This window comes from Bos grunniens, chromosome 21, assembly GCF_055505025.1.
Source record: "Bos grunniens cultivar Pamir isolate PY7600 chromosome 21, Bosgru_T2T1.0, whole genome shotgun sequence".
NCBI lineage: Eukaryota > Metazoa > Chordata > Mammalia > Artiodactyla > Bovidae > Bos > Bos grunniens.
In genome coordinates this window covers 26,300,935-26,324,573 of record NC_141185.1, presented here as the reverse complement: position 1 = coordinate 26,324,573, position 23,639 = coordinate 26,300,935, and the positions used below count along the sequence as shown (strand labels likewise).

Below are 23,639 nucleotides of genomic sequence, written 5' to 3'. Positions count from 1 at the left end.
GCCCACATCCAGTCCATTGGGAAGCGCTAAAGATGTTGGGATCAAACTAGAAATGTCTGCCCTTCCCAGTCAGGCTTTGATTCAGAGGAAAGGATTCACTGGGAAGAGATAACCCACCCAAGCTTTAGCGTGTTCAGGCAGGGAGAAGATATCATGAGCCTGTCACTATTATCTAATGAGTAGTTCAATCTATTTGTCAAGTTTTGAGAGTATTTATTAAAATTCTTATCACCATGACTATACACCTACCTGGCTATGTGCAAGGCATTCTTCAATGGCCCCAGAGAATCAGGAAGATGAGTTCAGCAGAATGAGTAGCTAGAGTTGGCCAGGAATAGTAGGGAGTGCTAACATTTATTGAACACTTCCTACACCCTCGGCGGCGTGCGAAGCACATTGAAAGTGCTATCTCATTGAAGCTTCAGGACAGTTCTGGAGGCTGGTGTTGCCCATATCCACCAGTGCCAGGCAGTGTCAGCTTAGAGAGAGAGGGTAAGTGTCTTGACTGAGGCCAAGACTTGAACTCTATCTGTCAGACTCAAACACCCTAGCTCTCTCTGCAGGACCTCCCTGCGCTCCCTGTCTCTAATTTCTCTTCAGAAGCCAGGTTAAATGGTATGGAAGCGGTCCAAATAACCACTGTGGGGATCTTTCATATGTGTGCACCCATGAAAGAGAATATACAGCCCATAAAGCAGTCTCTTCTGTTTTAAAATGTACAACATTGGATACCCAGGGAGGCGGCAGACAGTCAAAGCATGAACTATAGCTTTGCGTCTTTGAAAACAAATGTCAGTTCCCTTGATTGAGAGTTCTACGAGCACCACTCACCACCACCAAAAAAAAAAAAAAAAAATGAAGCCTCATCTCATTTACCTAGCTCCCAGAAATCCTTAAGCCATCACTTAATTCTCAGGCCTGTGGTCACAGGTTGATTAATTCTTTTGATGCACTCCATGGACTTGGGTGCCTGATGGTGCCACTCTAGTAATTGAGATCACTTTCTATGGCCCACTTCATGTATCTTTCCTCCCATTAAAACATGTCTTTTTTTCCACAACCCCTTATTAGCCAGTATAATACAGCATTATTTCCCTACTGAAGATGACAGTAATTATTTAAAAGGACCCCTGTTAGAAGTAATTGCATATTTAATCTGAGAGAACAGCATATCTTGTGTGCCCAGCACCATGCTACATTCACATCATTTCATTCATTAGTACCCTCACCAGCCTCTGAAGTTGTTTCACAGATGAGGAAACTGGGTCTCAGAGTATAGGTTGTCATCAGGATTTTGATCCTGATATACAGGTTGTCAGACTGGTCTAGGGTTTTCTACACATAGATGAAGAGGTCTTTGAACACAGAGCTCATCACATTCACCTTGATAATAGGCTCTGGGAGTACATAGAAGTGTTTCCATTGTTTTGAAGGATTTCATTCAAATAAAAAGTAAACTAAAGAACTCTCTTCCCTAAAGAACCGGGTGCCTTTCCCCAGGGTTCATTGTTTACTTAGGGAATTGCTAACTAGAAAACAGGGGCCTCTCCTGGACTCTCCTCAGAATACCGGGACAGCCTTGGGCAAAGCCAACCTCTGATGCTTTCAGAGGATCCAGCAAATTCCAGAAACACCATGGAGGGAATGAGGGCCTTTAATGACATCCTTATTCACTCGTTTGCAGAAAGGGGGTGTGAACTGTGCTTGGAAAGCAACTAATGGTTTTAGGAAAACACCAGCTGATCTGTTTTATACCAAAAAACCAAGGACTCGTGAGAAAACACTCCAAGAATTCTATTTTGGCCAAAGATATGATTTAAATTGCTAGACACTGAGAAATTCACTCCCTGGGTAGGGTATTTTCATTATATCCCATATTATCCTGGTTTGGTTTGGTTTCTTATTTCCTTGCCTTTGGGGGTCAGATTTCATTCCCCCTGCAGCGCTCTCACGGGTTTCTTCAAGGTGTCATAGCTAAAGATTCACTTAATATTTGATAAATCATAAAACATAAAAAGCACAGGGGCAGTAAAGAGAATCAATTAAACAAGAGATAAATTCTCTCTGGGACGGACGAAAATGAACCTGAACTTGGACGGGGAGGAAGAGAAGCAGCATTTCAGCGCGTTTGTGTAAACCAGGCAGATTCCACACCCCCCAACGTGTTTTCCAATTTTTGTTCTATTTTTCTGTGCTCCTGCCTGAGGACATTGGCGTCTGGACAATCAATGACAGAGGCTTACACACACGTACAGTCGAGCACGAGCCCAGCAGAGCTGCCGAAATGGTTTAAAAGTTTCCGTGTGGAATCCACCACAAAGTCCCAGTTAAAAGGGCTAGGAGTGAGAGCTGAGCTCTCAAATGACTCAGACAAAAAAAGATAATACCCCCAGGCATCTGTATGTCTCAGCATTTAAATTATATCCCTTGAAATGCCAATTTGGATTTTGTGCCAAGAAGCAGTTGAAGCCTTTTTTCATGGAAATACCCAATAGAAGACCAATCTGTTTAAATGAAAGGTGTCTCTAATCATTTGGTATAAACATAACATGTTTTTATTTTATTATGTAACCTTGAATTATCTTAGCCTCTAATGAGGATCTCGTATTGTTACTGATTCTCAATAATTTCATGGAATTATGTTGTCTAAATGCATATTCCGAAACTAAAGAAAAAAAGAAAAACCTAGTTAATTATTTCAACACAACTGCTTGATCCAGCGCATTTCTGGCTTCAGAAAAGGACTGTTACATGTTAAAGAAAATTAATTTTATCTAAAAGGGGTTTTCCCTCAGTGCCAAGTCCTCGCAGGTACCCTGGTACAAGGAAAATTGTCAGTAGATCTGTTTCTAAGTCACTGAACTATTTGTATATTTCCCTTGCTTCTGATTTCCAGCCTGTATTCTTCTCTTTGTAGGATTAGTGATTATATGGATCTGACCCCCGTAGACATTGTAGGGAAGAGATGCTACCACTTCATCCATGCCGAAGATGTCGAGGGCATCAGGCACAGTCACTTGGACTGTAAGTACCTCCGGTGCGCGGGGACAGCCCAGCTGGGGTCCTCTCTCCTGGATGCTTTTTTTTTTTGGTTTCCATGCCAATTTCTCCCTTCACATCTCCTGCACATTTGAGATGACTGTCAGTGCACAGTGAGAAAAAGTGAGACATAAATCACTTCAACTTGTATTGGAATTAGATTGAAAGCTGGATCTCGGGGCCCGGAGAAATTGCTGGATCTGTAGGTGCTCACCCCGGATTTCGTGGTCTCCTGTGTGCTCTCTCCCATGATGTAATGGGGGGACCTTTGTCTTAAGTGCCTTCTCGACCCTTTCATTTTCTACAGCTACTTCCACTCTGAAATTTGTGGTATCCGTTTCAAAATAGACGTGGGAAAAGACAAGTTCAGCTAGGCCAGAGCCTCATAAAAATTCCTACTTGACTATCCACAGACCTGGGATGGGGAGGGGGAGGGGAGGGGCAGAGTGTGGATACTGCAGCTCTCAAAGGTGCTGACTTTTCACTGTATTTCTACAAAGAGGGTTATTTAGAGAGGCGGGTACCTCCATGTCCCGTCTCTTGGAAGGGCCAAAGTCATCTCAGCTCTTTGAGTCTGGTTCCCGGCTCCTGACCAGCAGGCTCACCTCCAAGGCACCTTTTGTGGGTGTTTAAGCAAAGCCGGGCCAGCAGAGCTCCGCTGGGTCCACACAGTGACTCACACACCAGCATCCTCATGTACTTTTCCCTCATCATACTTCAAGGGGCTGTTTTCACTGTGAGCGCAAGGGATCTCAAGTCCCATCGGGAGGCACCGTGGCCCTCTTAGGAAGAAGCTCTCTTTTCCATTGAGAGGTCCTTTTTATGACCATTCCGTAGACTCTTCCTAGAAGATGCGGGCTCTGCCATCTACATTCCTAGAAGGTTCTAAACCCAGTTCTGAACTCTGGTTTTAAATGCGTGCCAGGGGACACAAATGAGATGGTCCAGCTTGAAACGGAAGCTTTTATGTAGTAGGATCAGCCGGGTGGCCTCTGTGTTAACGTTGTCTTCCCTTTCTGGCCATGGTTGAGGACAGCTGTTTGAGCTCTCTCCGGCCCTTTGCAGTTGTTGACTCGTTTCAAACTGCGATCTTCAGAAGCATGATGGAGAGACAGTAAGCTAGCCGGAGTCTCAGAGTGTGAGCACCTCGCGCTGTGTGTTGAACCCTGCATTAGCAGCACTGGCGTGGGAACGGGGTCAGTGTCAAGCTCTGTATGTGCTGTGTCTCTGGGAAGAGGCTGGCTGCGAGGCAGCTCTGGCAGATTCTACTCCCAACCCTGAGTGCGTGCCTTGGTATGGCTCCTCGGGGATTTAGGGAGCCCACTTGTTGCTGAGAACAAATGGGTGTCGGGTATCACAGGAGCAGATGGTTCTTCAATTAATTGAGGGGAAAAAAATGATGCTGTTTCCTGAAAAGAAACATCGGGTTCTTTGTAGCTGGGAATTTAGAGAAAATGGAGAAAAATCAGGATCTTTGGAGGAAGCTGTGAGTACATTTTGTGATGCAGATATGCCAGAGATTCAGACTTTTAAAATGAATGCATGTTTGTAAGACACAGTCATAGACCATGTGCGTGTATGTGGATTTGGGGTGGGGGGGGTGCTTTTCCATTCTGGAATCTTAATCGAGGTCTAAATTCAGAAACCTGATGCTGACAAAAAAGAACTTTGTCATCCTCCGTTATTATTTGGAAAACGTCATGCTGTCTCTCTGGGATTTGATTTACAGCTTGAAGAAATACAATTCCTCAGGAACAGTGAGCCAGGGCAGTTCATTTCTTCCCATAAAGCAAAGGTCTCCAACAAATACATTTGAAGCCATCCTTTCCGATCTACTTTTATCTCGTTTTCAGTACCTGGAATAATTTGAGCGTGCTGAAAATAAACAACTCCGTCCACCATTCAGTATTGTGCTAGTATCCTAATTTTCCTGGTATCTTGCCAACTAATAAACACAGAAGGTATGCTTTCAAATTCTGTGATTTTTTTTTTTCATTACTTGATATTGACATACTGGCTATTGCTTTATGATTTTGTCTGCTAACAATGATTGACTTCAGTCTTTCAACTCTTATACACATGACTTCTAATTTTAAGTTCTTTTAATAACCTTAAACGCATGAAAAACAAATAGAATGAGCTGATAATTCAGCACAGTAAAATACACTTCACATATTTAGCTATCACACTGTGGAATAACTCCACAATGTCAAGTAGCACACAATTAGTAAAACTGTAGGGGGAGGAAAAAGGAGTGTTTTGATCCTGAAGAATTTTGATCCTAATCAGATTGAGATTTCAGCGTTCTTGTAGTGCTTAATATCTTCAATCACACACACACACAAATCAAACCGATGCCAGTGTCAGCTTTTGCATTCGGTGACTGAAATAAAATGCTAAAATATACAAATGCATCTCGCTTTGTACAATAAACATTAACATCATTATAAAGTAAGATTGAGTCTAAAACTGTGTGATGGAATGTCTGATGTTTACCTAATTCTCAAACCAAAGCCAGCCCAGTAACAAAATGACAGAGCATGTAATAAGTCTTGGTTGTGTAAACACTGGAAGAAAAGGCAAAAAGCCAGCACAGCATCTTGCTTGTCCAGAGCCCTAGGCTATTACTGAGCGATGCCTCAACTGTGCCTTCTTGGCAGGAGAAGGTCATGGTGACATGGAATCAGCTCAAGAATAAGATAGAATTCTAAAACAAAGGGATGGTTAAAAAATAAACCACATTAACTCTTTAGCTTTTCCTCCTAAAGCTATTGGCACAATTCCTGGCTCTGTCCATGAAAGGCAGGTTGTAGTCATCTGATCTTACTTCTGATATTTTGAGATCTGTCTTCTGCTCCAGTTTATGGATAAAACTTTAAAAAAAAAAAGACTTGACAGCCTTTGATAACTCAAAATGCTATCTTTATCACTCAGATCTATTTTCCTAGCATAGGCAACTGTAAATCTATAGATGAGCTTGTTTCTAGAATAAGAAAAGTAAAAGGAAATCTCAGCTGCACCAGGTTTTGACACCTCTGATAAAGTGAACCAAAAAACTTTGGACCATTTACTCTGCCACTAGGTTCACATGAGACACCCGAGAGGTCGCTGGGTTCCAACATGAAGAATCACTAAGAATTGCATTATATACGCCAATACAGTGGGTTAGTGAAATGACAAAATCACGGGAGTTTAGGTCCTCTTCCGTCACACTGTGCCAAAGACCTGTGTGATACTTCCTTCTTTATGCCACCTCACTGGAGTCACTGAACCTAGCTTCATTGATTCTTCAGGCCAAATTGAGCAAATCAACATTTTAAAGTTTGAACTTTAAATCATCCACATTAGCAATGATTTGAGTCCCTTTGCCTATCACCCTGAAGCTTTCCAGGGTTCCAAGGTGGCGTTAGTGGTGAAGAACCCGCCTGCCAATGCAGGAGATATAAGAGACTCAGGTTCTATCCCTTGGTTGGGAAGATCCCCTCGAGAAGGGCATGGCAACCCACTCCAATATTCTTGCCTAGAGAATCCCCATGGACCGAAGAGCCTGGTGGGCTGCGGTCCTTAGTGCCATGTCAGCCTGGAGTCACACACTCCCCTTACCTATAGGAATGGCTCGACCCTCCCCTGCTGTGCCTCTGCCTACAGCCCAGTAAATGGAAGGGCAAACCATTAGTGCCACCCAGAGAAACATGCCTCGTGTTGTGCTTTCGTCCCCGTCTACAGAAGATGCTCCTTTTGCCTTGAGATATCCTTAGGGTTCTTCCCGGGTCACATCAGCAACGACTCTTACAACCTGGAAAGAGTGGCCTGAGGGGAAAACTTCCTTTCTCTTCATTACAATGCGTCCCAGCAGCAAGGCTCAAGGCTCTGCACAGTGGAGCCTTAGGGGAGGAAAAAGGAGCTCGAAAGTATGGAAGTGGCGTCAGTTTTCCCTTCCTAGAACTGGGCCCAGGATGAGAAAACTCTGGCAGGGTTATTTCAGAAAGAGAGGAGGACTTCCAGCTTGTCTATGAGATCATTAAAGTTAAAAAGCACCACCTACCCAATGCATTGGGGAGGTGTTAAAAAAAATACAGTAGCCTGTTTCTTTCTTAATTACAAAATTCTATACTTCCGAACAAAACGAATACACAGCTACCTGGCATAATGCATTCCATGCTGTTTTGCATCAATAACCCCTACACTTCCCTCCTGAAGGCGTCTCATCGCCAAATGCAAGCCGACTGCTTAATGCAGGACTAATTAGTATACCCCCTTCCAGTCTGCAGGCCCTCCATTGTAATTCCTTCCCAGCTCATTTTTTTCCACAACCGAGCATCAATCAAAGTAAGTGCCCTGCCTGCCTAGGAAACACAAGATGCCCTGCATGCATTTGTCATCTGCCACACAAACAAAGGGGGAATTGAATTGTTGATTTGGGTATGCAGCCATTGCCTGCAGTAGAGGAAGGCTCCAGTGAAGGAAGGAGGGAAGGTGTAGAGTTTGCTGGGTGGGCCACGTGCAGATGGCACAGCGGATGTATTTTCTGATCTTGGATTTTTCCAAGGCTGGGTCTTCAGGGATTTAGCTGCCACCTGATCACTGGCTGGACTTTCCCCCCGCCAAAGCAAATGAGTTTTTTCCTCTTCTTCCATATGAATATGAAAATTCACATGAAAGGAAATGCTCGTAATAGCTGGCACGTCTGCCTTTTTTCAGAAGCCAAGTCAGCCTAGCCTGTCCATTAACTAAAAAGATTGTCACACGGAGACAAAATTAAGTCAGGCTTTTATGCAGGAGCGAATTAGTATTATTACTTTACACCTTTTTTTTTTTTTGGCAAGTGCTGATTTGGGTTTCTAAGTCCCAGGTCAGGCACACAGAGAGAACAGAGACCAGCAAGGGCCTGCCCACCAGCTGGGTGCCACTGCTCCATTGCATTCTAGAAATGCCAAATTTCAGGCCAAGCCTCAGGTTTACTGAGACCAAACATGCAGTTAACAAAGGATCCCTAGCTGACTCACATTCATGTAAAAGTTTGAGAAGTACTGACCTCACTGGTATTTAGAAGGCATTGTTTTACATGGAGTAAAATACAGATCAACTAGTGATCTTAAGGAGTTCATTTATCCCCCCTCCAAGAGGTGAATTTTATTAATAGTAGTAAAAATGTGAATAGTCAAATGGCTCTGAGGGCATCTCAATCAGTGTTCAAATCAAACAAGCATGGTAACTCGATTAAGAGTTCAACTTCTTTATAAGCATATAAAGTTTTGAGTATCAGCGGAGAAAGTTAATAGGGTAGAGATGGTAGTAACTGTCAACTTGTAAGCAAACGTCAGTTTTTTCCCCAGGTTAATATTTGTCTAGGTACTTGATGTGTGAATAGGACAGCCATATTTTCCCTGTTCAAGGTCATCTAACATTTGTGAGTATTTACTACAGACAGTTATTATAATTGTTATATAATTGATTATATTCTTTGCAGCCAAAGATGGAGAAGCTCTATACAGTCAGCAAAAACAAGACCAGGAGCTGACTGTGGCTCAGACCATGAACTCCTTATTGCCAAATTCAGACTTAAATTGAAGACAGTAGGGAAAACCACTAGACCATTCAGGTATGACCTAAATCAAATCCCTTGTGATTATACAGTGGAAGTGAGAAATAGATTTAAGGGCCTAGATCTGATAGACTGAGTGCCTGATGAACTATGGATGGAGGTTCGTGACATTGTACAGGAGACAGGAATCAGGACCGTCCCCATGGAAAAGAAATGCAGAAAAGCAAAATGGCTGTCTGGGGAGGCCTTACAAATAGCTGTGAAAAGAAGAGAAGCGAAAAGCAAAGAAGAAAAGGAAAGATGTAAGCATCTGAATGCAGAGTTCCAAAGAATAGCAAGAAGAGATAAGAAAGCCTTCTTCAGCGATCAATGCAAAGAAATACAGGAAAACAACAGAATGGGAAAGACTAGAGATCTCTTCAAGAAAATTAGAGATACCAAGGGAACATTTCATGCAAAGATGGGCTCGATAAAGGACAGAAATGGTATGGACCTAACAGAAGTAGAAGATATTAAGAAGAGGTGGCAAGAATACACAGAAGAACTGTACGAAAAAGATCTTCACAACCAAGATAATCATGATGGTGTGATCACTCACCTAGAGGCAGACATCCTAGAATGTGAAGTCAAGTGGGCCTTAGAAAGCATCACTATGAACAAAGCTAGTGGAGGTGATGGCATTCCAGTTGAGCTATTTGAAATCCTGAAAGATGATGCTGTGAAAGTACTGCACTCAATATGCCAGCAAATGTGGAAAACTCAGCAGTGGCCACAGGACTGGAAAAGGTCAGTTTTCATTCCAATCCCAAAGAAAGGCAATGCCAAAGAATGCTCAAACTACCACACAATTGCACTCATCTCACACGCTAGTAAAGTAATGCTCAAAATTCTCCAAGCCAGGCTTCAGCAATACGTGAACCGTGAACTTCCAGATGTTCAAGCTGGTTTTAGAAAAGGCAGAGGAACCAGAGATCAAATTGCCAACATCTGCTGGATCATTGAAAAAGCAAGAAAGTTCCAGAAAAACATCTATTTCTGCTTTATTGACTATGCCAAAGCCTTTGACTATGTGGATCACAATAAACTGTAGAAAATTCTGAAAGAGATGGGAATACCAGACCACCTGACCTACCTCTTGAGAAACCTATATGCAGGTCAGGAAGCAACGGTTAGAACTGGACATGGAACAACAGACTGGTTCCAAATAGGAAAAGGAGTACGTCAAGTCTGTATATTGTCACCCTGCTTATTTAACTTATATGCAGAGTACATCATGAGAAACGCTGGGCTGGAAGAAGCACAAGCTGGAATCAAGATTGCCGGGAGAAATATCAATAACCTCAGATATACAGATGATACCACCCTTACGGTAGAAAGTGAAGAGGAACTAAGAAGCCTGTTGAAAGTGAAAGTGGAGAGTGAAAAAGTTGGCTTAAAGCTCAACATTCAGAAAACAAAGATCATGGCATCTGGTCCCATCACCTCATGGCAAATAGATGGGCAAACAGTGGAAACAGTGTCAGACTTTATTTTGGGGGGCTCCAAAATCACTGCAGATGGTGATTGCAGCCATGAAATTAAAAGACGCTTACTCCTTGGAAGATAAGTTATGACCAACCTAGATAGCATATTGAAAAGCAGAGACATTATTTGCCAACAAATGTCCATCTTGTTAAGGCTATGGTTTTTCCAGTGGTCATGTATGGATGTGAGAGTTGGACTGTGAAGAAAGCTGAGCGCCAAAGAATTGATGCTTTTGAACTGTGGTGTTGGAGAAGACTCTTGAGAGTCCTTTGGACTGCAAGGAGATCCAACTAGTCCATTCTAAAGATCAGCCCTGGGATTTCTTTGGAAGGAATGATGCTAAAGCTGAAACTCCAGTACTTTGGCCACCTCATGCAAAGAGTTGACTCATTGGAAAAGACTCTGATGCTGGGAGGGATTGGGGGCAGGAGGAGAAGGGGACGACAGAGGATGAGATGGCTGGATGGCATCACCGACTCGATGGATGTGAGTTTGTGTGAACTCCGGAAGTTGGTGATGGACAGGGAGGCCTGGCGTGCTGCAATTCATGGGGTCGCAAAGAGTCGGACACAACTGAGTGACTGAACTGAACTGAACTACAGACAAAGTTTTGCAGTATTGCTATAAAATCTCAAAAATGCCTAAGATATGGGTCTTCACCTTCAAGAAGCTTACATATTAGTAGAAAAGACAGCATGAAAATGGCCCAATTTGAAAAGGTGGCATAAAGAGAAGACAATTACATTATGCTGTATAAACAAAACACAGGCGCCCCAGAGGTGGGGGCAACCAAAGGAGGATGAGACGTTCCAGAGGAAGCACACTCTCCCCAGACGTTGAACCGTGGTGGCGAGAAGCCAAGAAGGCAGGAGATATGGCAGGGGTGGGGGTGGGGAAGAGCAGGTGGTAAGGGCATCCCAGGCTTCAAAGAGCACATGAGAGGACACAAAATACAACCTACGATCTTTTCTCTACCGAGAGAGGAAGTCAGATGTTCGATTTCACTGATACATTCTAATACAATTCAGATCCAAGCAGTCCACTCTGAAGGAGATCAACCCTGGGATTTCTTTGGAAGGAATGATGCTAAAGCTGAAACTCCAGTTCTTTGGCCACCTCATGCGAAGAGTTGACTCATTGGAAAAGACTCTGATGCTGGGAGGGATTGGGGGCAGGAGGAAAAGGGGACGACAGAGGATGAGATGGCTGGATGGCATCACTGACTCAATGGAAGTGAGTCTGGGTGAACTCCTGGAGTTGGTGATGGACAGGAAGGCCTGGCGTGCTGCGATTCATGCGGTCTCAAAGAGTCGGACACAACTGAGTGACTGAACTGAACTGAACTGAATACAATTCTAACATGGATTCCTGGGGTTTTCCTTATTACTATTTCAATTAGTAGCTGCTTTTTATTATCATAAAAAGAAACACCTGATATTTGAGAGAAATGAGCCCATTGCTATTGTAAAGCACTATCCAAAAAAAAAAAAAAAAAACTTCTAAATCATCCATTTTAAGCAAACTCAAGTACCCTAAATAAAACTAATTCTATTACTTCTTACAAAATTAAGGACAAGATGACATTGTATTTTTTTAATTATTTTGCTTGAAATATAGATTTAATGACACCCTGCATACCTCCCAAAAAAACCTTCAAAATTTTCAATTAAAACACAAATGAGCAACACAGGATTTAATTTGTGTATGTGTTGAGCATACAATGTTTTCCCATTAATATAGGGCTGACTAAGGAGCAGGTGATTTGAACCTCTTTGTGAACGCCCATCCCCTCTCTGGCCTCCTTGAGTTCTTGGGGCAGCGCCAGAACCCACCTATGGAAGTAATAGAAAACCCAAGTAAAAATGACATAAACTTTCTTTGTAAATCATCTTCACTTTCCCTCCATGATCAAAGGACAACTGTAGCACTGCCAATGAATGTGCCTCATCGGACAGTGTCCAAAGTCAGGAGAGGGTCAGCTGCTACTTTCTGTTCATTTTCTGAAAGAAAATATCCCTGGAGGCTCTCCAGGAAAGTCTCATTGTCCAGCGCTTCATCAAATGCCCCAGCCTCAGCCACGCACTGGACGGAATTACCATGGCTGGTTTAAACAATCAAGGTTTATCTCCCTGAGGCATGGTGGAAGCCCACCACACATTGAGCCCCAAATGAGAGTCCTTTTACTCAAAAAGAAGCAGCAGATTTGCTATTCAGAGGACAATCAATGATGAGCGCACCTGGGAGAATCCGTAATGTTTTCACAATGAAGCACCAGGATTTCTGACAATTTAACAGAACAGGTGAACAGGTGAAATGTGCCTAAGCTCCTTTAAATAGTCCCAATTTTATGGAACACTCGTCTGTCCATACCTATGCCTCACCACTTAGACATTTCTTGGTAGAGATAGTAGACTTAGTGAAGTAACTCTATCTTGAAACACAGGATCTGCCAGGGACATAAAACAAACCTGACTACAAGATTCACCTCATCGTTTACCTTTCTGTAGGTCTCCCTACATCCCAGTACTTCATTTGCATTTTTAAAGGAAGTGAAGAATTCACCCAAGCCAGGATGGACCCGCTGTGTATTCACGGGCCTCCACTTTCCATGAGTCATCCTTGTGATAAACTTATTAGTGAAAGTGACTGATAAGCATCTGTCTCCTGTTTAAAGGCAAAGAGAGGCAAATCCTTACTTTCAGAAGACAGAAAACTTTTTCAACAGTCTCCCACGGTTGAGAGACTTCCCCCTGAATCTCGCGGTTCGTGGTTTCATCACATTCCAAACCTCAGTCAGTGCCCGGGAAGGGAAACGAAATTTCTGAGACCAACTGAGACTCAGACAGGACAGGTGGGCAACAGGCTCTGCTTCCTTTGCTGTCCCCCAGTGTTGGCACCAAAGTCACCTTCAGCAACATCATTTCTTGGATGAGTGAATAAATTCACTGTTTCCCTGATTTCCTGGTCACAAACCTTAATTCCATGCTGAAGAGTTCAGTGTTCCTTATATAAGAAATCCCCACCCAAAAAGATGGTATGAGGGCTAAAAAATACTGTATTCTTAAGTGTCCCAGGTCAAGAAGAGCAGGAATAGAGAGTACTAAAACTTCCTGGTTGGACTGAAACCAAAAAAAAAAAAAAAATCTAAGATCTCAGATGTCATTCTTGCCAACCATCACTTTGATTTCCAGTCCTAGAACATGATCCTCTCCATGTTAAAGCCTTGGTCTCCAGTTCTGCACATTACAATCAACAAAAGGGGAATTTATTTTTTAAATTTTACTAATTGACATGTTTTCAGTCAATGGAAAGTTTTCTGCATGATTCGATATTAACAGTTAATAAAAATCTATCCATCAGCGGTGGTACAGGAAAAAAAAACCTCTTCTGAGGTTATAAATCACACAGATAGCAATTGAAGCAGGGCCTGTCATTAGGGTATTAGGGGGAAAATCCATAGATGATGCACAGTCATTCACAGACCATCCACACACGCACGGCCTTCTGTCCTTAAGCTCTAACTCACATTAAGTATCAAATATTGTTAAACTTGACCAAATATTGCTCGGCACATAAATTTACAAAAAAACTAAAAACCAATTTGTGGATGCCTGCTCTTTAAGACATCCACCTCACTAATTGCAAAATCTATAGGAAAGTCTGCATGGCATCAAAGCCTTGCTTGATCCTGTGAGCAGTTCTAAATGAAAAACTGTCTCTATTGCAAGTAAATAAAGCACTTAGTGCACTGTTCCTGGCTCTAACGCTGTTTCTCTTGTGGGTTTTGAAAATGACCTTCCTGTAAGCATCAAGGACTATAACTTTTTAGATAAAGAAACTTGTTCTTGTTTTAAGTCTATGTCAGGTTCATTCCCCTATAGCCCACAGTTTTCAAAAGCAGAGGAAAAAGTAATCCAGAATTAAAAAAAAAAAAAAATCCTGTTTCCAGAATGAAGTTCCCTGTCAGCCTGCCTTGGGCCTTAGGTGGAGAAGCAGAGATTAAAGAGTCAGTATTCTTTTTCATGTTTCATCTGCCAGTTTTGTGGATGTAGAAAGAAAACCAGTGGCTATAGCTAAGCACCCAACTGTGGTATTAAGTCAAAAGTGCGATTCTAGCACACCCCCAGCTTTCCATGCTCTCCACATTAGTGAAGTCGAAAATAATTTTTGAGTTTCTAGCAGAAAGCCCCCCTACTTCCCCGCTCCCCATTCTCTGCAGCCATTGATGAAGGTAGCTCAAGCGCGGGGGTGGGGATGCAGGGTGAGCCTTGCCGCAGATGCATCCCCATATCACCATGGTGATAATGAAGCTCTTTGTCCAGCTGTGTGAATGTCCAGTGTGAACTCCCCGATGATCTCACCATTTCCTATTGATTCTATACTTACCTGAATACACCAAGTACTGCAGCTTTTCAATGCATATGCAAACCTCTAAAACGTCCTTTTGTGCAATAGTCTGCTAAAAGACCGCTTTTGAGATGTGTTCTTCATCTCCTCTTCAAACTGAATTAGACTGCTTCCTTCTTTTGAAGGCACAAGTAACTCACTATTTAGAATCTTTGGCTTTGATTTTGTAAAACGGCCCAACAGGAAGAGAGCATGTTCTCTTTTTTCCTCCATATTTCTGAAGGCAAACTTGGACTGATTTGTTTTGATTTACTAAGAGAGTTATGTTGCTGTCACAGACACAGGCTTCCTTTATGTCCTTTCAATCATCAGTCTATCTCTGTGGACACAGTTTTCCCCGGGAACACTGAAATCCCTCTGTTGGTCACTGCGTGCAGAGCCATGGTTGTGCACTCTGGCAAGAGCTCATCGGATTTGAAGGGGGTTGGGGGTGGGGTGGGGAGGTTTTCTCTACAAGTAGGACATTTCTTGCATGCCTGTCACTAAGCGCAAACCAAGAGACCAGGTGGTTTTTTAAAAAGATAGTCAATCGAGCTGAGCATCCCGTCTTTGGGCATAAAATACATAGGTAATGTAAAAAGTCACATGTTTTTCTTTGAACTATATTAGCCATTTCCTTCACAATTAGAGGCAGGTGATATTTTGACGCTTAGAGACAAAAATGGTCAGATGAGCAGGGCTGGAATGGTTCAACCAGGAAGATCTAAGTCTCTCCTAGTCTCTGATCGCTTCTCACAAATGCGGGGTCAGCCCTGTCCTGCAAAGCACAGTCTGTAACTCAAAGGTATCTGTAGCTTGGAAGGTGGGACAGCGCTAGTGACAGCTTCTTGGTTTTTCTCAGAGCTGAGCCATAGCAGCTGAAAGCAAGACTTCGGAGCTTGAAAGAGCATGTTCTCATGCAGCAGCAGAGGCGTCCACAGTTATGCCTGGGACCAGCCAAGACTGTAAGGGCATCTGGGAAATTTACACACTCAGCCTCCCTGGTCTTCACGCTTACCCTCCAAAACCTAAGACAAGGCCATTTCAGTGTTTCGAGATCCTTAAATAAAAATTAATCCCTGGACTTCCCTGGTACTCTGGTGGTTAAGAATCTGCCTGCCAATGCAGAGGACACAGGTTCGATCCCTGGTCTGGGAAGATCCCACGTGCCACGGGGCAACTAAGCCTGTGTGCCACAACTACTGAGCCTGTGCTTTAGAACCCACGTTCTGCAGAGAAGCCAACGCAATGAGAAGCCCGTGCAGCACAACTGGAGAAAGTCTGAGCACAGCAATGAAGACCCAGCGTAGCCAAAAATAAATACTTAGAAATTAAAAAAAAAAAAGATTAATTCCTATTGCCCAATTTTAAGGACATCGTTCTAGAAATGTTATGATGTGATCACTGAGTTCAGTAGGCACACATAGGCTACTCTACCAAAAAGTTTGGACAGCAAAAATAAACTTTGAGATTAATTAAAGAGAAGATGCCAGGTTATGTTTTAAAAGTACTCAGACCATATCATGGAGTAAGACTAAAAACATGATCCACATGAATATTCCTCTCTCTCGGTTTCTTCTCTTTATAGTTTGAGCATATTGTTATGAATGTTCTCCTGGGCTCATGGGTTTGTTGAGTATCTATCTCTTTTCAAGGGACAACTAACTATTTTTTAAGGACTTCTGTATCAAATAACTTTGTGTATGCATGCTTAGACATGTCCTACTATTTGTGACACCATGGACTGTAGCCTGCCAGGCTCCCTTGGACTCCATGGGACTGTCCAAGCAAGAACACTAGAGTGGGTTGCCATTTCCTTCTCCTGGGGATCTTCCTCACCCAGGGATCGAACCCGTGTCTTCTGCATTGGCAGGCAGATTCTTTACTGCTGAGGCATCTGCAAAGCCCGTATCAAGTAACTTACATCATGCTTATTTCTGTTTTTCTCCACGAAAGGGATTTTGTAAAATAGACTAAAACAGTCTCTCATTTCTCTCCATTATTTAAAGCTAGAATCCCAAAATAAAAATAACAGCCCTGGATTAGTGAGAATTGAGAAAGTTTTTGTGTTTATCAAGTTGTCTAACTTACTACAAACTAAAAATCCCTTTCAAACTGGCACCAAGGTGGCTTTTCTTCTTGAGCTGATTAGAACCACATGAGCTCAGGAAAAGCTGTCAGATCCTGCCTCTGGCACAGCTGGAATGATCCAACTGATTTGCTAGTACGATTTAAAAAAAAAAAAAAAGGAAACTTCATCCACAAATCATACATTTATGTTCTAGAGCCTCAAGCAAAAATTATTCCCTATTCATTTTAAAAGAAGCAAAATTCCACTGTGACCTCTTTTATGGGTCCTCTGGAAAAACAAAAGCACTGGGGTGATCTTGTGGTCAACATTTCATATAGTAGGAGCTAACTGTCCCTCAGACAGCAAAGAGATCAAACCAGGACATCAACCTAAATGTAATCCTAAAGGACATCAACCCTGAATATTTATTGGAAGGACTGATGCTGAAGCTGAAACTCCAACACTTTGGCCACATGATGCAAAGAGCCGACTCACTGAAAAAGACCCTGATGCTGTGAAAGATTCGGAGATGGCAATGGCAACCCACTCCAGTACTCTGGCCTGGAAAATCCCATGGACAGAGGAGCCTGGTAGACTGGAGTCCATGGGGTCGCTAAGAGTCGGGCATGACTGGGCGACTTCACATTCACTTTTCACTTTCATGCATTGGAGAAGGAAATGGCAACCCACTCCAGTGTTGTTGCCTGGAGAATCCCAGGGACGGGGGAGCCTGGTGGGCTGCCATCTGTGGGGTCGCACAGAGTCGGACACGACTGAAGCAACTTAGCAGCAGCAGCTGGGAAAGACTGAGGGCAGGAGGAGAAGGGGGCGACAGAGAATGAGATGGTTGGGTGGCATTGACTCATTAAACATGAGTTTGAGTAAACCCGGGAGATAGTGAAGGACAGGGAGGCCTGGGGTGCTGTAGTCCATGGGGACGCAATGAGTTGGACACGACATTACTAACTGAATAGGAGCTAACTCAGACCCAGCCTTATCTCCAGTTATCTAGATTTCCATAGACATATGGGGGGTGTCATTTAGAAAACACTGATCCTCAGAAAACAGTCATGATCTAACACCATGCTAGAATGTCTCCCTTTTCATAATTCTGTTTGTCAGGCTGGCCCAGAGCAAATCAATGGATTAAGTCAAACTTATCTTCTTGAGCTGACGGTGATAGGCCCCTGGATCTGCTCTGTGGTGTTGACCATATTAAGTAAAGGCACTCAAGTAGCTCCTGATTCCCCAGGGGACCCCTCAGGGGTCCCCTCCTTCCCAGCCTTTTTACCACCACTTCCTCACTAAGCCTCCCTGGCCTGCCTGTCTCTCACTGAGGTCTCCTCTCTTTGCCAGATGGCCCTTGGCCTGAGTGATAAATAATATCATGTAATCATGGATCCTAATAAAGTTGTATTTATCTTCTCAGGAAACACAGATGCACCTAATCAGATCCAGAGTCATGCTGCCTGAACCCAAAAAGGTGACACCTCATCAGTCTTTTAGTAAATAAAGCCTTTCTGTCCCTTCACAACACACGCATGAGGCCCACTCCCAAGGCTGATGATTCACTGGTCATGCATTCCAGAAAGGAGATTTTGCTTCTTTGTTTATAAGAAAGTATTATTAGGAAGGGAGTGATGATCTTTATGTTGATTCTGCAAATTCTTCTTTGGCTTTATAATTTTTGTCTCACTTTGCTATGCACTGCATGGGGTTTCCCAGGTGGCGCTAGTGGTAAAGAACCTGCCTGCCCACGCAGGAGACAGAAGAGACGTGGATTCAATTCCTGGGCCGGGAAGATCCCCTGGAGGAGGGCCTGGCAGCCCACTCCAGTATTCTGGCCTGGAGAATCCCATGGACAGAAGGTTGCAAAGAGTCAGATATGACTGAAGCCACTAAACAACAACAAAGCACTGCATTGTGGAATAGTCTTTTTTTTTTTTTTTTTTTAATTTTTAATTTTTGCATGCTTTGGGTCAAATTCTAGTCCAAAATCCCCAGCCAGGCTGAGCTGGGCTGGCCTGGCATCTCAGTGTTTTCTTCATGTGACTCTAAAAAAGGGACTTCTTAGGCTCTTTGCCTTTATTGAAAAGTGTAGGACCATTTGAAATAAGCCCTTATTCCAGATACACAGCAGGAAGAATTATACACCAACACTGATTGGGGTACTCTAAGTTTTCTCTGCGAAAACAGTGGGCAGAATTTCATAACCCATCGTTCCTCTATTAATAGTTAACCAGGCTGAGAGGATCTGAATAAAAGCACATCTTGTTGCATGCAACAATGGTTTGACAGAAGAGCTGTAAGGCAGAGTCAGTATTTTACTGCTTTCAGCTTCACTACGCAGTTTTGTAGTCGGGGAAGCCATGCATGCAGAATGGCAGAACTTACAATTGCCTACAAAAGCAGAGCACAATCCTACCTGTGGAGCCTCGCCACCAAGAGAAGGTGACAGTTTCGAGTTTTAAAAATACCCTAAACTGTAGAATAGTTTCAGAAAAGAACTCATCAGTCTTTGAAGCACTCATCAAAGCAAGCCATTTTCAAGCAACTGTTGAAACATAAGTATTAAATTTTATAGTCATCCATTTGGTATATTTTGCGACCAAAAAAAAAGGAGAATGGGAGGAAAGCATTGAAGTTTATGTGTTTATGGATAAAATATGTGGAGGTTTGATGTTTGATCACTTTCAGAGCCAGGAAGAGTGGCTCAGACACAACGGGAAGAGCTTCCACAGCCTTAAACACAGCTCTTTTCCAAAGTGACTTCCCTTTACCCATCCACACCCCCTCCCCCAAAAAATCAAAATGTACTTCACGAAACTATTGTATATGAAGCACTTATTAGCCATAATTAAATGGACAATATGAATTTACTACGTCTTTAGGACTCTGGCTTGTTCTGGTTTAGAGCAAGATGATTAATGCAAATACATATTACTTGAGATAACCATTTAGCAGCTAATTTAGCCAAATTTATTACAGCAGTTAGAGGTTTTTCATTTTAGCAGACGGAGACAAGGACATGCCAAAAGTGGGCAGCGTGGACGAGTGCACACTGCCCTCTAGTGGCCAGCCAGCTGGCGCGCTGCTGGGGGGAGTGCAGTCACTGAGATTCCTATCCAAGCGATAACAGCAGGTTGTGCACGTTTCCGGCATCCTTTTAAACCCTTCCCATCTATAGCACTTTATTCCAGGGGCTGATTTACTGCACTTTCCCCCCTTTTACTAGCTCAGGAGTACCCAGATACAAATCAAATCCATTTCAACCTGGCAAGATTTTGGTTAAAGTATCACTTTTAACATCTGCATTTTAAAGCTCTTTCCGTGGGTATTTAATGGCACCGTTTCACATTACTGATTGTTTTTACTTGTTCTTCATTTGGGGCCATATTTCAGAGTCTGTGCGGAGCTGTCACTCTGTTTAGCTCTAGCCAAGTCAATCCTGTGCCTCCCTTAGGCCAGCCTTTCTCTCTGACTTGGTAAGGGAATGTATTTTGTATTTGCTGAACGTTCAGCAAATTCTCCCTAGAATCTCCCAACTGACCCATGTAGATTTAGTTCATGCTATAAATTCTGTTCAACACGATCAAAAGGCACCGATGTATAAGGACACAGGTTGAGATGGCTCGCGCTGAGGTGAAATGATCAGACAGAGGGGGAAAGCATCTTCGGAACCATTCAGATATCCAGAATCGCAGAGGGGGCTACCTCGAAGCCATGAATAAATCACATCCAGATTTGCCTGTGGTCCCATCTGACGTCAAACCCTCCCTTGACAACATCCATGCCGCATTAAGTGTTCTGTGAGCCAGCAAGATCTGCAGTCCTGTTATCCTTCCTTTCACACCATGACTGCCCCAAATGGAATCAAGTCCTGCTACAAACATAGTAACCCTAGCTCCAGAGCTGCCGCTCCACTGAATTGGTGATTTTATTTGTCCTACTAATGGCATTCTACATTAAGCATACAGAGGGGCACCCCTGACTCGGTGAAGAAACTCCTCTTTCTAAGCTTCAGATTTTGCAGAGATAATGATCATTTCACCCCAGTCTTAACATGCGATGCCTTCTGCTTTGTTTTTTCGACTAGTGCTGAATAAGGGCCAGTGTGTGACCAAGTACTACCGCTGGATGCAGAAGAACGGAGGCTACATCTGGATCCAGTCTAGCGCCACCATAGCTATTAACGCCAAGAACGCGAATGAGAAGAATATCATCTGGGTGAACTATCTTCTGAGGTATATTTCCAAATTCTTTCTCATTCCTGTCTCAGTTATAAAACATAAAGCCCGATGGTTAATAGCTGACATGTATTATCTTTTGATAGTATCTGGTGTGGAATTATATGGAAATTCCGCTTTTCTTTCCACAAGAGTCAAAGAAATGGGAAAGGATCAAAGTTATGTCAGTAGGGACTTCCAGGGCAGACCTGTGAACTGTTCAACAGTTCTTGATCAGCCCACATTTGGGCGGCTTTGCAGAAGTTGCTTTGGTTTCCCCACAATCATTCAGGCCAGATAAAGAACACAGATGTTTGCCTCCAGTGGAAACATTCAAAAAGCATCTCCTTCTCCCCGACACACTCTCATACTCATGCACTCCAACCCCTGCAAAAATGGTGTGAAAGGGGATGGGGAAGAAGTGGCAGAGTGCACCATATTCCTCCTGTATCCCATCCCTTTGAAGCCCTGAGCATATTACATAGGGTTAGATTCCTCAAGCACTCGTTTAGGTAAGTGAAGGGAATCACTTCACAAGAATCGAGACAGTTTCAGTATACAGATGAAGGAGTCTTCTTTTGCCTGCTCTGTGATCTCAGGCAAGTGTGACCGCTACTTGAATGCATCCTCAAATTTATATCCATTAATGCAGCCAAGCTCAACAGCTTCCTGAATTCCAGTGTGCAACAGCATTCCTCTCCCCTTCCTCAAATGCTTGCTGCCTATGCATTCAGACGAGCACCACGGTAACCAAGACGAGCCTGGGTGGTCTGCATCTGGGGACAAGCTGTCTGAGATCTTCTCCACCAATCCTGCTAGGAAATTCTCCAACTGCCCAGCCTGGCTCCCTCCCACCACCGTCATTCCAGTCTTTGGTTTCTCTTGGCCTAAAGCCACTAAGCAGGGCCCACACATGGCCTTAGGAGGTGAACTGCCAGTAGGTCTTCTGAATGGAAGTTGTTGCCCTTTGGCTGATAATCTCAACAGGGAGTACCCGAATCCCGTTTTTCTTTGAGACTGAGAAGCTGACAGCTGTGGCTCATCAGCACGCTGACCCTTCAGTGTGTTCGCCTCCACTGGTGACTTGAAGGCATGAATGTGCTTGCTCCCAATAGCATATCAATCAGACACTAATGATTATTGCTCTAGAGAGGGCTTTAATGTGTACCACTTAGAAGAGTCTTCATTCATCTACTTTCTTTTTCCTTTTTTTGACCTCTTCTACTCTACATTAAGTCTCTCTAAAGGTAAAAGTATGAGTATTTAATGGGGCTTTCTCCAAAGCCTGCTTTTCATGCAAACTATGCTCTGTGATACACCCAAGGTGGGTTCTGCTTTCAGGGAATTCTTTTACTTAGAGGTTTATGGAATAGTCACTCTAGGCAATGCAGAAGGTTATAAAAACTCACATGCCAAAGAAAAAACAGAATAAGGTATTGCGGCATTGATGTTCATTGGCTAGGCAAAAATGGTGTTGTGCCAGAGAGATCCATTATTCTTAAAACTTAGATGTTAGTGGGACTTCCCTGGTCCATGCTGCAACTAAAGATCCTGGGTGCCGCAACGAAGAACCAGTACAGCCAAACAAATAAATAAAAATAAATATTAAAAACATTAGACATTAGTAAGAGGGACACAGAAGTCTGAAAGATGGCTGTCCCCCTGCGGCTGGAACCTCGGGAGCTAAACTCATCCCATGGTTGTTCACCTGATTCAGGGAGATTTCTTCCCATGTGGATCTTACGGCCTCATCAGCCTCATGACTTCCTACTCTGCCCCCAAACAGAGGGACAGGGAGGGTTAGGAAGAGGTCAGTCTGTGCTACTCTGGAGCAACACTCTCGGTCCACATGAGGATCACACGGAGCAGGCTCATGAGCATTGGTTGCTCCTGTTCCACCCAGTTCCATCTGGAGAGGAAGGAAGCAATTTGGGTATCAAAGACCAGCCTCCTGGCTCAAAAAGCCTCAGCCTCAGGCCAGCCAGACCTGTTTCTGCAGACCTGAAGACTCCCCATGGGTTCACTACTAGAAGATCGTACATCATGGCAGCTGGACCACAGGAGGCTGAAAGAGATGAGCTCCAGCGAGAGGGAAGACACCCAAGTCAGACACCCACCAGGATCACTTCCTCGCCTGGAGGTCTACAAAGACAGGCCTTGGCCTTGGCCAGACAGCAACTACTGAAGTTGGCTTTTCCCTCCCATCTTCTTATCCTTTGCTCCTCCCTGAGCAGTATTTTCCTGCTCCCTCTCCTAGCCAGAGTCCCTCACTTCTGGGCCCCCTCTAGGCTTACAGTTCCCTGTTCTGAAATTACTTCAGTCATCTCCTCCAGTCTTCTTCCTATGCCCTTACAACACGTGGTAGAAGACTGCGTAAGGGTTAAGACCACCTTCCCACCTTCGGCTCAGCTAGAGAAGGCTCTGCTGCTGATGCTTATTCACACTAAGGAGTAAATGCTAAATGCCCGATCATTTATCTTAGAGAATTAACACCACCCTCCCCACCCGCCACCCTGGGGATATTGGCGACTGTAGAGCAGTTACTGAAACAGTGCCTTTTTGATACAGGAATTTCACTAGAAATGAGCTAGGGAGCCGGTAATCATCAATGGTAGGTGTCTGGCTGACTGGCCATGATATCAACAGGAGGACAGAAGAGGGCATTCTCCATTTGGAGGAAAGAGGCTTTCCTTGTGCCTTCAGATTACGGTAGCCTATCCTGCTTGGGTGCTGGGCTGGCCTTGGAGTGGCATTTCATGAAGATCGCTAGCTCAGACTGACCGAACACACTCCCTTTTCCAGGAGAGGCATTCTTCTGAATTAAAAGTGGAACAAAAATTAAGCACTT

General features: G+C 43.6%; 2 protein-coding genes across 30 annotated transcripts in view; one reads left to right on the top strand and one right to left on the bottom strand.

Moving 5' to 3' along the window:
- Positions 1–23,639, bottom strand: part of LOC147349293 (uncharacterized) — a 290,491-nt gene that overhangs the window by 164,371 nt on the left and 102,481 nt on the right. The gene's annotated exons all lie outside the window — the stretch shown is intronic.
- Positions 1–23,639, top strand: part of NPAS3 (neuronal PAS domain protein 3) — a 958,674-nt gene that overhangs the window by 927,580 nt on the left and 7,455 nt on the right. For all 4 annotated transcript variants that reach the window (XM_086363633.1, XM_086363632.1, XM_086363630.1 and 1 more), the window contains 2 exons: positions 2,918–3,024; positions 20,662–20,809. In XM_086363633.1, the coding sequence (XP_086219759.1) occupies positions 2,918–3,024; positions 20,662–20,809 (255 nt within the window). The remainder of the gene's footprint in view (positions 1–2,917; positions 3,025–20,661; positions 20,810–23,639) is intronic.